The sequence below is a fragment of the Mus musculus genome, chromosome 4 (assembly GCF_000001635.26).
Source record: "Mus musculus strain C57BL/6J chromosome 4, GRCm38.p6 C57BL/6J".
NCBI lineage: Eukaryota > Metazoa > Chordata > Mammalia > Rodentia > Muridae > Mus > Mus musculus.
Genome location: NC_000070.6, coordinates 99735958 through 99751047, shown reverse-complemented (window position 1 = coordinate 99751047; position 15090 = coordinate 99735958). Strand labels below are relative to the sequence as shown.

The 15090-nt window shown below is 40.2% G+C and overlaps 1 protein-coding gene across 12 annotated transcripts in view; it reads right to left on the bottom strand.

Annotated features, from left to right (window-relative positions):
• The window catches only part of Alg6 (asparagine-linked glycosylation 6 (alpha-1,3,-glucosyltransferase)), a 47865-nt gene that overhangs the window by 12413 nt on the left and 20362 nt on the right, over window positions 1-15090 (bottom strand). For 2 of the 12 annotated variants that reach the window (XM_017320256.2, NM_001081264.1), the window contains exons 4-12: window positions 12835-12924; window positions 11746-11834; window positions 9432-9514; window positions 8629-8693; window positions 7108-7293; window positions 6423-6558; window positions 4637-4722; window positions 2278-2362; window positions 249-319 (exon numbers count right to left, since the gene is read on the bottom strand). In XM_017320256.2, coding sequence (XP_017175745.1) covers window positions 249-319; window positions 2278-2362; window positions 4637-4722; window positions 6423-6558; window positions 7108-7293; window positions 8629-8693; window positions 9432-9514; window positions 11746-11834; window positions 12835-12924 — 891 coding nt within the window. Of the gene's footprint in view, window positions 1-248; window positions 320-2277; window positions 2363-4636; window positions 4723-6422; window positions 6559-7107; window positions 7294-8628; window positions 8694-9431; window positions 9515-11745; window positions 11835-12834; window positions 12925-15090 lie in introns of those variants that run through there. The other 10 variants (XM_017320257.1, XM_006503158.2, XM_030253605.1 and 7 more) reach the window with 10 other exon arrangements.

Genomic DNA, 15090 nt, shown 5'->3' with positions numbered 1-15090 from the left:
TGATTAGTATAGAGAAAATATGAAGACCTGGAAAACATGAGAATATATCAATAATAATTTTGTCAACTGTTTTGATTTAAAATGTATTTTATAAAGTAAAATTAAAGCATTATCCTTCTGAGAATGACTAAGATAAATATATTCAAAACTATTGTGTGGTCTTATTTTACATTTAAATTAACATTTTTATAAACATCCTTATACAATGAACATTATAATAAATGTATAGTTCAAAGATTTCTACTTACAATGATACCAAGAGAATGGACTTTTCATGTACTTGGAAAGAAAACAGAAAGAATGATAGCGCACAGCTAACCTTTAAGAAAGAAGAAAGTAAGACATGATTCAACAGTGTGAGAAATATATCAGTGTAGTTACAAATCTAAATAAAACACGCAGTTCAAATATTATGCCTACTACCTGGAGGCAAAAATCAAACACAGAATATGCAATTTTTTTTATTTTTATCTATTTTGTTTGTTTGTTTGTTTTTTTCGAGACAGGGTTTCTCTGTATATCCCTGGCTATCCTGGAACTCACTCTGTAGACCAGGCTGGCCTCAAACTCAGAAATTCACCTGCCTCTACCTCCCAAGTGCTGGGATTAAAGGCGTGTGCCACCACACCCAGCCAGAATATACATATTACTTAACTAAATTTAAGTGTGTAAATTAAAAAGCCAGTAATAATTATTGAGCTGGTGAGAGGGTGCAGTGGGAATAAGGTGCTTGCCACCAAGCCTGATGACCAAATTTAATCCCCAGGCCCCAGGCCCCACATGGTGGAAGAGAGAACTGGCTCCCACAATTTGTCCTTTGACCTGCTGAGGTACAAGCAAAGCTCCCATCCCCAAAACATAGTAATTAATAAATGAAAAACAAAACCAAAACTATTAAAAGGGTATAGAGAACCATCTAAAATAATTCTGGAACTCAGCTACTAATAAACAAAACTACCAAGTACAGGAAGGAATACAACAACCAAACCCCATCACCTCTTGGAACTTGGAAAACTACTTAAAGTATGGAGTCAGCCAGATGGCTCAGACAGCAAAGGCCTGTGCTGCTCAGCCTGATGACGGGTACCACCTCCAGGATCCACTTGATAGAAAAAGGGAGCCAACACCCACAAGCTACCCTGTTTTACACACACACACACTATGGCACACACACACACACACACAAAATATATGTAAACTTGTTAAGTATGAAACATAAAAAGGTCAAAATCTAAAACTGAAAACAAAAGAGCTCTATTGTAGTGTTTTTAAAAAAAAAAGTACGCCCAGTGAAACATGTGTTTTATGAAGTCATCTGTCTGTGTGTGTCCTGCTGCTTAAGCACAACTTAGACCCTACACATCACTCTGTAAATGTGCTGACACTTCCTACATACAGCAGCCATCCCCTTTGCTCCGTTCTGCTCTGTCAATGTTGGCAACGCAAGGTACATGTCAGCTGGACCAGTACAGCACTGCTATCTCACAGTAACCTTCAATCACATCGTACCCGTTTCAAACCCCACTGGCTTCCTAGTGCCCTTACAATAAAATCTGGACTGCAGTGAAATCCGTCGTTCCTAAGGCATCAGTTAGACTCCTTCCCGCCACCTCACCCCAACCATGTCACTTATCCCTTTATGCTTCAAACAACCCAAACGTTTCCATTATCTTCTCTTCCCAAACCTGTTTCTGTGCCTGTCCTATGCACACTTCTCAACCAAACATCTGACATCTTCTGAAATTTTTCCCATTTTTTTATATTTTTCTCACCCACCCGTGACACACAGAAACAGACAGGGACACATGTAACATCCATTCCCATCCTGCTGTCTGTCTTCTGCCTTCAGCTGTCCAGAAGTTCCAAGCCTTGTCTAGCCTCCCAAAGCTGACTGAAATCCCACTTGCTCAGCAAGTCTATAGTCCTCCTCCAAGATCTCTCCTTCCACCAGCACATCACAGACTCAGTCGGCACCAGCAGAACATAGTGCCACCTGCTCAACAGCGTCAGACGGACAGACGTTATTACCGCCTTTGTGACCCTCATCAACCAATCAATACAAAGCAAAACACCCACCGGTTCTTAAAGTGAACGGAACTGAAGGTTCTGACTGCTCGGCCTAATCCAGCATTTGCAAGGACGGAGGCCAGTGTGTCAGATGATCAGTGCTTTGTTCTGCAGCCCACTCAGTCCTACCCCAAGCAAGTGATTACAGGTGTCTTTAAAAATGTCAGCTATAGCAAGAACTAAGTCTCTTAAGAAAAATGAGAAACTTACCAGAGTAAATCTGAATCCTTTACAAGAGGGTCGAACTGTCAGTTTTATACATGCAGGAAGCAAGCTCAAAAGTGTAAAGCAAAAGCTAAAAGGCAAGGAAATAGGTTTTTTTTAATTAGAAATCTAGCTAAAACAATTAACTTTTAAAGTAAAGATTATATTATTCAATAATCCAAGATGATCTCAGATTAAACTTTATTATTTATTAAATTTTAAATTAAAATGTGAATAAAACAACACATTGAAATATGTATACACTTTTGTACACAATTCTTACATAATACAAATCAAACAATACTAAGTACTGTATATGTCATTCAGCATTTAATATCACATATGATATATCATGTAATATGTAATATCATGTGTCATAGTTGCAGGGCAATTACCAAACACTAGAAAATAAGAAAACACCATCAGGCCGGGCGTGGTGGCGCACACCTTTAATCCCAACACTTGGGAGGCAGAGGCAGGCAGTAGTGAGTTCCAGGAGGGCCAGGGCTACATAGAGAAACCCTGTCTCGAAAAACCAAAAAGAAAGAAAGAAAGAAAGAAAGAAAGAAAGAAAGAAAGAAAGAAAGAAAGAAAGAAAGAAAGAAAGAAGAAAGAAAGAAAGAAAGAAAGAAAGAAAGAAAGAAAGAAAGAAAGAAAGAAAGAAAGAAAGAAAGAAAGAAAGAGAAAACCCCATAGGCCTAAGGAGACAACACTGTATTTTCAACACAAATATTCAAAAACTTTACTTCCAGAAGAGTCCTGGCCCTCACTCCGCAAAAGTTGACAAATCTTTTTCAACTCCAGAAAGAACCAATCATAAGAGAGTATGTTGTGGTTTAGTCTAATATTTGTATTATGTTAGTTGGGTCCCCAAAATTGTAGAAGAATCCACACATAAGACACTGAGGGTCCCTGCCTCCCGTTGGTTTTGATTGGTAAATAAAATTTCTGGTGGTCAATGGTTAGGCAGGGAGACAGAGGCGAAACTTTTAGCATTCCCAGACAAGGGACTGAGGGAGGGAAAAGAAAGCCACCATGCCAGGAAAGTAGATGCCAGACCTGACATGCTGGACAGAGAACACAGCCCTGACATAGGTGTTGGTGAACTCAGCCCAAGAGGCCTGGGTCCGGGATAGCCAATGTGGAATACAGGTTTTAGTAAGTAATAACTCAGGAATATCAGAGGAGAGAATGTGTTATCTGTGTGAAGGTTTAAAAGTGACCTGGCCATTGACCTGTTTAAGACATATTAAAATATAAGGCCATGTGTATGTGTCTTTCATTTTAGAACCCAAAACATTGGCTGGGTAGTGAGAAATGTGCCAGCACCGGGCTGATTTAAATAGAGATTAATTGGCTACTGCTACAGTTGGCATCCAGCATGGGGCTCAAACCTATGACTCTGAGATTAATAGTCTCTGACTACTACTACAGGAGTGAGCTATACAGCTTCTCTTAGATGTGGCTGATGAATAAGGAGAAAAGCTAAACACGGGCCATCTCAGAACTGTGACAAACAGCCCATAAAGCCCGAAGACAGATAATGTCTCAACACAAAACCTCACCTCCTCACTTTGGGTGGTTCTGTAACTTGTGAGTGGTGAGGCTTAAGTCCCCAACCTCCCTTTCTGCACACTTCCTGAGAGGGTGGGCTACAGGGTCTATTCTGAGAGTCAGAGCCCACAAGAAAGGCAATACTATCTGCTAATGATGTCAAGCAATGATGAGTCTGTCCTGGGGGCTTAGCAATCAATGTCCTGGAAGCCCTCCTGATAGTCACTGTGGGCCAGTTCCATTTCCTTCCCAAGATATTCCTGACGTACCCTGTGGACTGGTTGCTTCCTTAGCCAGACCCCCACAACTCCTCACAACTGCATTAGCCAAGTACCGTGATAAACTCACACAAACACAATTCTCTCTAACTTGCTGTATTTTTCTGGCTGATGTTAGCTGCACACCTATAAAAATCATGAATCTTCAAAATAATACTAAATCATAGTTAAAGTATGTTCTATTTAAAGAAAAAAATAGGACAAATGTCCACATAAAATAATTCGAACTGGGGAGGGGAAGAGGGAGAGCAAAGGAGAGGAGCAAGCTGGGCATGGTGGGTCACATCTTTAATCCCAGCTGGGGAGGCAGAGGCAGGTGGATGGATCTCTGAGGCCAGCCAGGGCTTCAAAGAAAGTTGCCAGACAGCCAGGGCTATACAAAAAACTTTGTTTGGGGGGAAGGAGGTGCAGGACACAGAATTTTACTGTACTAAGTGGAAAGCCACTAGTAAGCAGCTCAGATAAGTAGCATAGTACTGTAGTGTTTTTGAAGAGTGACTTATACAGTACTATATAGAAACTTTGTTAGTTACCTGATCGCTATCTGGATGTGGCGAGGCAAAGTGTCCTTAATCTTCAGAAAGACATTAACGCTGCACCAAATATTAGCGACTTTATCCTTTAGAAAAAGAGTTGTTACTTTTACATTTTGATATAATTGAAGGAAATATTAAACCCCATGAAGTACAGCCTATAATCTCCAGGTAATAAACTTTCAAGACATGAAACTTTCATTCACATTCATAAGAACGTACATTAAACTCCTCAAGCACTAAAAATATACACTCCCAGCCTCAAACATCTTTCTCTTTTGAAATACAGATTATGTAAAGCATGAGTAAACTATAATCTATATCCTAATAAACACTTGATATTCTTCAAAAAGCAGAATATAAGCAAAAAGCTCCCCAAATTTATAAAATAAATATTAATTACATTTGCCCCATTTTATTACAAATTTAACTTCCTGTCACATTATCTAATAGATACGAGTAATGCCAACACTAATGGCTAATAAATCAAGAAGTTTTAAAACATTAGAAATTGTGCTAGGCTCACTCAAGATAAAATTTGCTATTTCAGCTCCCTAGATAATAAAATCTATCCACTCACAGCTGTGACTCTCACAGGGGTCCAGGCAGGACGACATCAAGAGAGTGATGGCCTCTAACAAGTGTTCTGCCCACTTCCTCTTCCGGGTCAAAGACCAGATCTAGACTGGTGGGGCTGGTGATTCACTATGAATGTGCCTGACACCATCCCACACTTAGCATCATAGACACTTGGGGGACTGGTGATACACTATGATGCCTGACCTGACACTATCCCACACTTAGCATCATGGACACTTTCTGAAATTGGAGGTACAGCATATAAAAGGTAGCTATTGTATTTTTTTTTAAATCAAGTTTTTCTTTGCTGTTAAGGTTATTAAGATTTGAAATAACAACTCTGCCACAAAGCAGGTTTATGAATGCCCGGCCTCAGTTTTCTATCTGTACGACAGGAACAACGACCATTTTAGGGATCGTGAAAATTATGTGGTAGGGTCTAGCACGTAATGAGTGATGTTAGCCACAATGGGGATCAACAGTACTATACATTGACACTGTCACACACCCCTCTACCTTCACAGCAATAAACATAATACGTAGTCTCTTTCAAATATTTTATAGAAATTATCTACTCAAAACTTAGAAATGCTTTCTAATTCTTTTCAAAAGAAATGTTATTAAAAAGCAAATTATCTATAAATATGTTGTCTCTAAGTTTATTAAAAGACCTTTTGCTCCAGAAATAAATGGTTTGTTTAGCTTAATTACTAATTCTAAATGATCAAATTATTTCATGCAATAAAAGTTTAACAAGAGTGATTAAACTAGAATTAAATGAAAGGTTCTCATTAAAAATTACCACAGGTGAAGGTTATATATTTCATAAGAAATGATGAGATCTTTCTAAGGCAAACAGGATTATCAGCTTAACAAATAATTGTGGCAAACTAAGAGATCATGAACCAACACAGTAGTGGGCTTGTTAACTAACTTGGTGGCTGCGGCATCTAATGTTCTTTTGTTATGGACCAATCTGACTAGAAAGAATGTACAATTGAATTATGGACCTAGTTATGGCAAAAACATTACCTATTCAAATAAGGCACTAAAAAGTGCCAACTGAGCTAGGGGCACTACATTGGCAGTTATTAAATAACTGACTGGAGGAGGAAACGGAAGTTCCTGTTCCGGGTATCGCCTACACGGGCTCCTCAAGGTTACAGAGGAGGTCAGCAACAGAAAGGATGGATCCATTCGATCATACCTCAAACAGTCCACGGTCAACAGGGAAGAGTCTTCTAACAACCTGCAGGGCATGCTCCCTTTCTGTCAAGAACGGCAGCCAACACAGAAGGAAAGAAGCCAGGACAGTACAGGCTATCCTAATGAACAATGCAAGCCTAGAACAGAGAGGCGAGGTGAGCGGTAAGACAGAGACAAGGGGTGTGACTGGCATCTAATAGAATAACTACAAATCTAACAGTATCGTCTACCAGCACTACCAATAAAGATTTAAAATGGGACACCACTCACAACATAGCTGAAATTTTCAATTGATAAAAGACTCGTTTCTCCAGCTAAGGACGCATGAGTATCCTAATTAGCATTTAGCTTGGATGCCTTTGCTAAAGGCCTGAAGGGATGCAGCCATAAAGAAAACTGTCAAGTAGGAGTATTTCTAATAAGCAGATAGCATGACAAGCTCTAAAGTGACAGCACTCTACAGCAGGGCTCTGGCAAACCCTCCCACACTGCCTCCAGTGTAAGCTGACCAATCCGTCCTGTAGTTATGAAGATCTACAAGTCTATGGCGCAACAGCTTTCCTCCCATTCACCCATGGCCAGCACATTTAGGAGAAACCACCGAAGACAAAGACCACCTTCCTCCAGAGAAGCATGCAAATAAATTCTCTGAAAATCTTGAATTCTATGCTTTAAAAGGTACTCACCCCTTTCCTTTGAGGCCTTTTTTAAAACACTTGCCAAGTAAAAAGCAAAAAAATGGCAGGGAGTGGTAAAGTTCCATCTGCTTATAATTTAGAGCTAAGCAAAATGCCAGTGACCCTAGCAGGTCCCAGTCCCAAGATACTCCAAGAACACCCCACAACGCAAAGCCAAGACTCACAGAATTATATATGTTCCCGTGTCAAGGAAATTAGCTCAATAATTAAGAGACAGTTTACATCATACAGAGCATATTTCTTGCGTGATTTAAAAATAGCATATATCTAGAATAAAAGCTTACTTCTAAATATGACCTGAAAGCACTAAAGTGATAAAGAATGTCTACAAAGAATATATACAAAGCAATCTCAAGTATACTAAATCGCTACACAGCAACTGAGAATTATAAATATAGATACCATAGACTTGTTCTGTTAAACCACTTCACAAAAGTATTATTAAAAGTATTATTAAAAGTATTATTAAAAGGTGCCAAATCTAGAGAACAAGACTATCCTGGTAGCAAGTTTAATTATGACAACAAAATTACTGCTGTCTCTGTATGCTGCTTTTATTCTATATGTCAATCAGATAAAGAATCAAAAGAAAAAGGGGCGGAAAAGAAGGAAAACTTTAATTAGAATTTCAAAATATGTCTAAGAAGACAAATGGAATCGAGGTGTTCATGGCAAAGACAGGGTAATTTTCTATAAAGCAAAACCAGAAGGCAAACATGCAGAAGAGGAACATTTAAAAAAAAAAAGAAAAAAGAAACCTAACAACTAGCTATTAAGATCAGACAGAAAGGAGACAAGCAAGAAAGTTAACAAGGAAATTAAAGAATATGAGCTTTAAAAAAGAAAATGATGGATCCGCACAGTGTCCACAACAACGAGAAAGACACCTCCCTGTGCATAAGGGAATCGCTGCATTTTTAGAGCCCACGCGGTAAATAAGAAAGAGAGCAATTAGAACCGGTGACATGGTTCAGTGGGTGAAGGGGCTTGCTACCAAACCTGCTGACCTGATTCCTACAACCCACACGGTGGAAGGAAAGAACCAACTCCTGCAAGCTGGGCCCTGATCTCCACATACACACATCCATACATAGACACAAAAAAACAGTAATTATACTACTGGCAATAAATACCTTACGCCGGGCCGTGGTGGTGCACGACTTTAATCCCAGCACTTGGGAGGCAGAGGCAGGCAGATTTCTGAGTTCGACGCCAGCCTGGTCTACAAAGTGAGTTCTAGGACAGCCAGGGCTATACAGAGAAACCCTGTCTCGAAAAACAACAACAACAACAAAAAGAATAATCATTTAAAAAGTATCCCCACAAAAATAACACAACTCAAAAGCTTTAAGATTTAATTAACACCTGACTTATTTCAACCCTTTCTATCAAGTGAAAAGAGTTTGTATAAGCACAGTAGCATATACAGCAACAGCAGATGGCAATGCTATGCAGTGAGCCTAGATCATAATATGTAACTGGTTTTATGTCTAATTTAATAAAGGATACTGAAAATGTCCATAGTCGATAAGAATAAGACCTGGATACAGCAATATGCATAACGCACTAGCAATCTGTAAAGAAAAGTATGGTGGATAAGAGATCATTACTACAGTAGAGTGATGTGTACTGTGCATCTAACATGGCAAAAACGTACTTCCTTAATCAGAATATTCTACTTCAAAAGCCCCTATTAAGACACTAAAATTTTCATGAAGGCAATAGAAAATACTTTAAATTACTGAAAGGAACTTTTTATCTGTTGACTCTCACTATGTAGCGCTGGCTGTCTTAGAACTCACTAAGTAGGCCAGGCTGTCCTCAGACTCACAGAAATGCACCTGCCTCTGACTCCCACAATGCTGGAATTAAAGATGCCCTCAACACCACATCCAGAAAGACAGTTTTGATCTAATGATTGGCTATCTAATCAGTCGATGTAAAATTCTCAAGGAAGGAGACTTGATCATGACTGTGGGCAGACACACAAACTTTCCAAAATGCCTTTTAGTTGAGTCCTTGTCACAAGCCAGCTCAAAATTCTGATTATGAGCTTAGCAACAAGTAAAGCAGGGTGGGTTACCAGTGCAGCAGTCCTAAAGTTCAACGCATCCTGTTATTACTAGAAAGCACTTAAAGTAATTGTTGTAAGTTAAACTGTTGGTTTTTAAATGCAAATTACTCAATAGAAGATAAAATATTCATTATCCTATATACTCCCAAAGAGCAGGGCTTCCTCAAAGTCGATCCTGAATAGGCTAGTAATAACACACTGACTCAGAGATGAAATGTCAAGCAGGGTTAGCAGTTACCTTTCTCTTAGGTGAGATTTCTTTTAAGGAGTAACAGTACAAAAGCACCGCGGGTACGTAAATGAGCAAATCAGCAGCAAGAACTGAAACACAAGCAGATGAGATGAGGTCATCCGGTTCCAGCAAGCCATCCGCCATGGTCCTCCTACAGCCTCCACCACCATCCTCCTACATCCTCCACTGTCTTCCTACAGCTCTACCACCATCCTCCTACAGCCTCCACCACCGTCCTCCTACAGCCTCCACCACTGTCCTCCTACAGCCTCCATCACCATCCTCCTACAGCCTCCACTATCCTCCTACAGCTCTACCACCATCCTCCTACAGCCTCCACCACCGTCCTCCTACAGCCTCCACTGTCCTCTTACAGCTCTACCACCATCCTCCTACAGCCTCCACTGTCTTCCTACAGCTCTACCACCATCCTCCTACAGCCTCCACCACTGTCCTCCTACAGCCTCCATCACCATCCTCCTACAGCCTCCACTGTCCTCCTACAGCTCTACCACCATCCTCCTACAGCCTCCACCACCGTCCTCCTACAGCCTCCACTGTCCTCCTATGCCTCCACTCCCTCTGCCTATGCCTAGTTATAATGCTGCATCACTAGACGATGTCAGAGCTGTGCTCTTGCCGCTTTGAGTTGGGCATCAAATGAACGCTCAAAGCACAGGAAGACACAGCATATTCTCTCCGTCTGGATACTCCAAATGTCCTGCTCAAAAGAACAACTCAAAGGAGAACCTTTAGTGCTACTATTTATAAAAATAAATAAACTTTTATAAGTTAATGCATAGAAAAAAGTTGGAGAAAGTCTCATGAACATTATTTTACACATCAGCAGGATGAAGCCTTGGGCTTCATAATGAGTTCCAGACTGGCCATGAGACAATAAAACACAGCAAGACCCCGTCTCAAAAAAAAATAAAATAAAAAAGGAGCTTAAGAGGCCTGGGTAAGGTGGAAATACACACAAGATAGTTTTGTGTGTGTGTGTGTGTGTGTGTGTGTGTGTCCAGCATGGGATGGGATGGTGGGGGGACAACAAAACAGGGACAAAACAGAAAAAAAAAACAAAAAAACAAAAAAACAGTAGTCCTTTTAGAACAAAGGACAACAGTGCTATCCAAAAAGTCTACTATCCTGATTTAAGAAAGAAATTTTTTAATGCCTACCACTCTCTTTAGAGCTGCCCCAAAAGCTGTAACTCTTGGAAATGCAGATACTAGTTTGGATGCTGTGAACCACAGGATTAATATGCAGTAAAAAAAAAAAGGTTAAAGCACTAAAAAGAGGAGAGATATGAAAAGGACAGACAGACAGACAGACACGGGTCACCTCCTGGGCCTGAGAGTCTATGACAGGGGACCACACTGTGTACCTAGGCTAATTAACAACAAAAGGTATGAGCTAGAATAGAGTCTTAGTTATGTAATGCTTTTACAGAAATCAAAGCGCGTTACTGTCAGTCTCCTAGAGAAGCAAGCACTCAACGATGCTCAATTAACCTTGCTGACGGGGATATAGCTCAGGGGGAGGTGCTTCACTAACATCTTAAGTCCCTTTGTTTAATCCCCAACGTCCCTTGGGGGTGGGGGGGCGGTGTTTAGTGGCCTGTTTAATGTACAGCCCACACAATGTATGAAGGCTGCCTTCAGAAGGCTGAAGGAGCCTGGGATTAGTGCACCGAAGCAGCAGTACAGACAACTACAGTTTCAGTTTCTTACTATCTGACCTATGACAAGGTTCCTGCCTCCTGCAACTGTGCCTTGGTAGTTTCCTCGGCTTTAAATAAGAGTAAGACTGTTCGTTTCAATTGATTTCTCACAGGATCAAGTGATATAATAAAAATGAAATACCCAGATTCACTTTTACTCTTGGTGTAAAGGTTACAAATACTTTTAGTCTACAGTATTTACATGCATATGCATAACTATAAATTTCAAATCCATTAGAGCAATAGCTGGGCATGGTGGCACATGCCTTTAATCTCAGCACTCAGGAGGCAGAGGCAGGTGGACCTCTGTGGGTTCAAGATAATCCTGGTCTACATAGTAAGCTCTAGAACAGCCAGAGTTACATAGTGAGACACTGTCTCAAAAAGAAACAAGAGTAAGACTTTTTTTTTCTTTTTTCTTTTTTTTTTTTACAGTTCCATGTGAAGTTTATTGAGAAAGAAAACAGCAAGGTGGCAGCGGAAGGAGGAGATGGGTGGAGAGAGAGCTAAGACTTTTTTCAATTGAGTACTTTTATCAGTTTACCCAAATGGTTATAAAGAATTGAAATTCTGAGCCAGTACCAACTGCTGATTTACCTGTGGCACGCATGAAGAGCTTGTGTGCCTGACTCTCATAGCCTCGTGATGTGTGGAGAGCAACCCAGTCTGGGTTTATAAACTTTGCCCTGCAGATCAAACATATACACATGCACTTTATTCCGCTCAGGCTTAGTAATTAGGACATCTGAGAACACAGGACTTTAGGAATTCTCTGTTGCTGATGACAGGGTCAAAACTGAAGCTTTACTCCTTGTATTAATCAGGTAAATTCACTGAGGATACAGAACAGTAGCCTCTGCCCTGCTCATCTTCCAGTAAAACCATGCAGTGTGCAGACGTCTGACCCACACCATCCTAGTATAAAAACCAATCTGACGTCACATTTCATCACATCACGTTTTAAAAACATTCTCTTTAGGTAACATGACAATGCCTTTAATAAACATAATGATCATGAATTTTATTAAAGCTCAGTCATTATTACCGGTAAATGAAGCTTTTCAGTCATAGCTAGTGCTCTGAATCCTACGAAGCATAACTAACCATCATCAAGTTCAGGAGCCTTACTTCCAACTATGAACATTCATCTTATAAAGCATCAAACAGTTAAAAGTTGGAATAATAAATCGTAACAAAGTAAAGAATTTCCTAAAATTTTTGCTGACACACTTCAAGTCTAAGAGAAACTGCTACAGAGGTGAACTGGGTCCCCACCAAAACAGAAGTCCTTGTCTATGAACTACTTCATTTAAAAAAGAAAAGAGCGGTGTGGCGGGTGGGGGGTTGGGGGACACTAATCGTACAAGTTTCTAACTAAGCAGAGCAGTTAAGGTTATTTGGACCTACAGTTTTCATTTATTTGGCTACTTCAGAAAAATGAAAGCAGTCTTATATTAGACACTGCTCGGCAGCCAATTAGTAGTTGGTAACATCTCTTCTCCAAAACAAATGTAAGCCTTGCATTCTTTCTAGCATGTATACAAGCTATAGAAATGTTCAAATTCTGAGAGTGATCCTTAAGCTTGTAAAACAATTGAAGTTACAAACAATAACTCTTTTAATAAGTCAGATCACACAGCATCTAAGAGCATAAATATTCAGGTATATTAAAAAAGAAGAACTCACACATATGCACATAAGAGGCTATGATAGGCCGTAAGAGGTGGGTAATCCAATCCCCAGTACAGTAAATTGTTATCACTACTGTTAAAATACCTGGAAAATAGAAGGCACCATTATCAATATTCAAGACATAATTTAACATCTCATGCCACTTAATTAAAATTAAGTTTAATTGTTTAACTAATTAAGACATTAATAGTTACCCTATGACATCAAATACAAACAGGGCTGCCCCAGGTCCCTGGGACATATTGTTGCTCTATTCTTAGTAGACTTTAGTAAATCAATTATACTAATACAACAAAATACATGCAAAAAAACAATTTGTGTCTGATACTATCACAATTTAGAAAAACAGCACTTTTTTTTTTTTTTTTTTTTTTTTTTTTTAGTGGGGTTATCTTTTACTTTTATTTTTTTTTTTCCATTTTTTATTAGGTATTTAGCTCATTTACATTTCCAATGCTATACCAAAAGTCCCCCTTACCCACCCACCCCCACTCCCCTACCCACCCACTCCCCCCCTTTGGCCCTGGCGTTCCCCTGTACCGGGGCACACAAAGTCTGCGTGTCCAATGGGCCTCTCTTTCCAGTGATGGCCGACTAGGCCATCTTTTGATACATATGCAGCTAGAGTCAAGAGCTCAGGGGTACTGGTTAGTTCATAATGTTGTTCCACCTATAGGGTTGAAGATCCCTTTAGCTCCTTGGGTACTTTCTCTAGCTCCTCCATTGGGAGCCCTGTGATCCATCCATTAGCTGACTGTGAGCATCCACTTCTGTGTTTGCTAGGCCCCGGCATAGTCTCACAAGAGACAGCTACATCTGGGTCCTTTCGATAAAATCTTGCTAGTATATGCAATGGTGTCAGCGTTTGGATGCTGATTATGGGGTGGATCCCTGGATATGGCAGTCTCTACATGGTCCATCCTTTCATCTCAGCTCCAAACTTTGTTTCTGTAACTCCTTCCATGGGTGTTTTGTTCCCACTTCTAAGGAGGGGCATAGTGTCCACACTTCAGTCTTCATTTTTCTTGAGTTTCATGTGTTTAGGAAATTGTATCTTATATCGTGGGTATCCTAGGTTTTGGGCTAATATCCACTTATCAGTGAGTACATATTGTGTGAGTTCCTTTGTGATTGTGTTACCTCACTCAGGATGATGCTCTCCAGGTCCATCCATTTGGCTAGGAATTTCATAAATTCATTCTTTTTAATAGCTGAGTAGTACTCCATTGTGTAGATGTACCACATTTTCTGTATCCATTCCTCTGTTGAGGGGCATCTGGGTTCTTTCCAGTTTCTGGCTATTATAAATAAGGCTGCTATGAACATAGTGGAGCATGTGTCCTTCTTACCAGTTGGGGCTTCTTCTGGATATATGCCCAGGAGAGGTATTGCTGGATCCTCCGGTAGTACTATGTCCAATTTTCTGAGGAACCACCAGACTGATTTCCAGAGTGGTTGTACAAGCCTGCAATCCCACCAACAATGGAGGAGTGTTCCTCTTTCTCCACATCCTCGCCAGCATCTGCTGTCACCTGAATTTTTGATCTTAGCCATTCTCACTGGTGTGAGGTGGAATCTCAGGGTTGTTTTGATTTGCATTTCCCTGATGATTAAGGATGTTGAACATTTTTTCAGGTGCTTCTCTGCCATTCGGTATTCCTCAGGTGAGAATTCTTTGTTCAGTTCTGAGCCCCATTTTTTAAGGGGGTTATTTGATTTTCTGAGGTCCACCTTCTTGAGTTCTTTATATATGTTGGATATTAGTCCCCTATCTGATTTAGGATAGGTAAAGATCCTTTCCCAGTCTGTTGGTGGTCTTTTTGTCTTATAGACAGTGTCTTTTGCCTTGCAGAAACTTTGGAGTTTCATTAGGTCCCATTTGTCAATTCTCGATCTTACAGCACAAGCCATTGCTGTTCTGTTCAGGAATTTTTCCCCTGTGCCCATATCTTCAAGGCTTTTCCCCACTTTCTCCTCTATAAGTTTCAGTGTCTCTGGTTTTATGTGAAGTTCCTTGATCCACTTAGATTTGACCTTAGTACAAGGAGATAAGTATGGATCGATTCGCATTCTTCTACATGATAACAACCAGTTGTGCCAGCACCAATTGTTGAAAATGCTGTCTTTCTTCCACTGGATGGTTTTGGCTCCCTTGTCGAAGATCAAGTGACCATAGGTGTGTGGGTTCATTTCTGGGTCTTCAATTCTATTCCATTGGTCCACTTGTCTGTCTCTATACCAGTACCATGC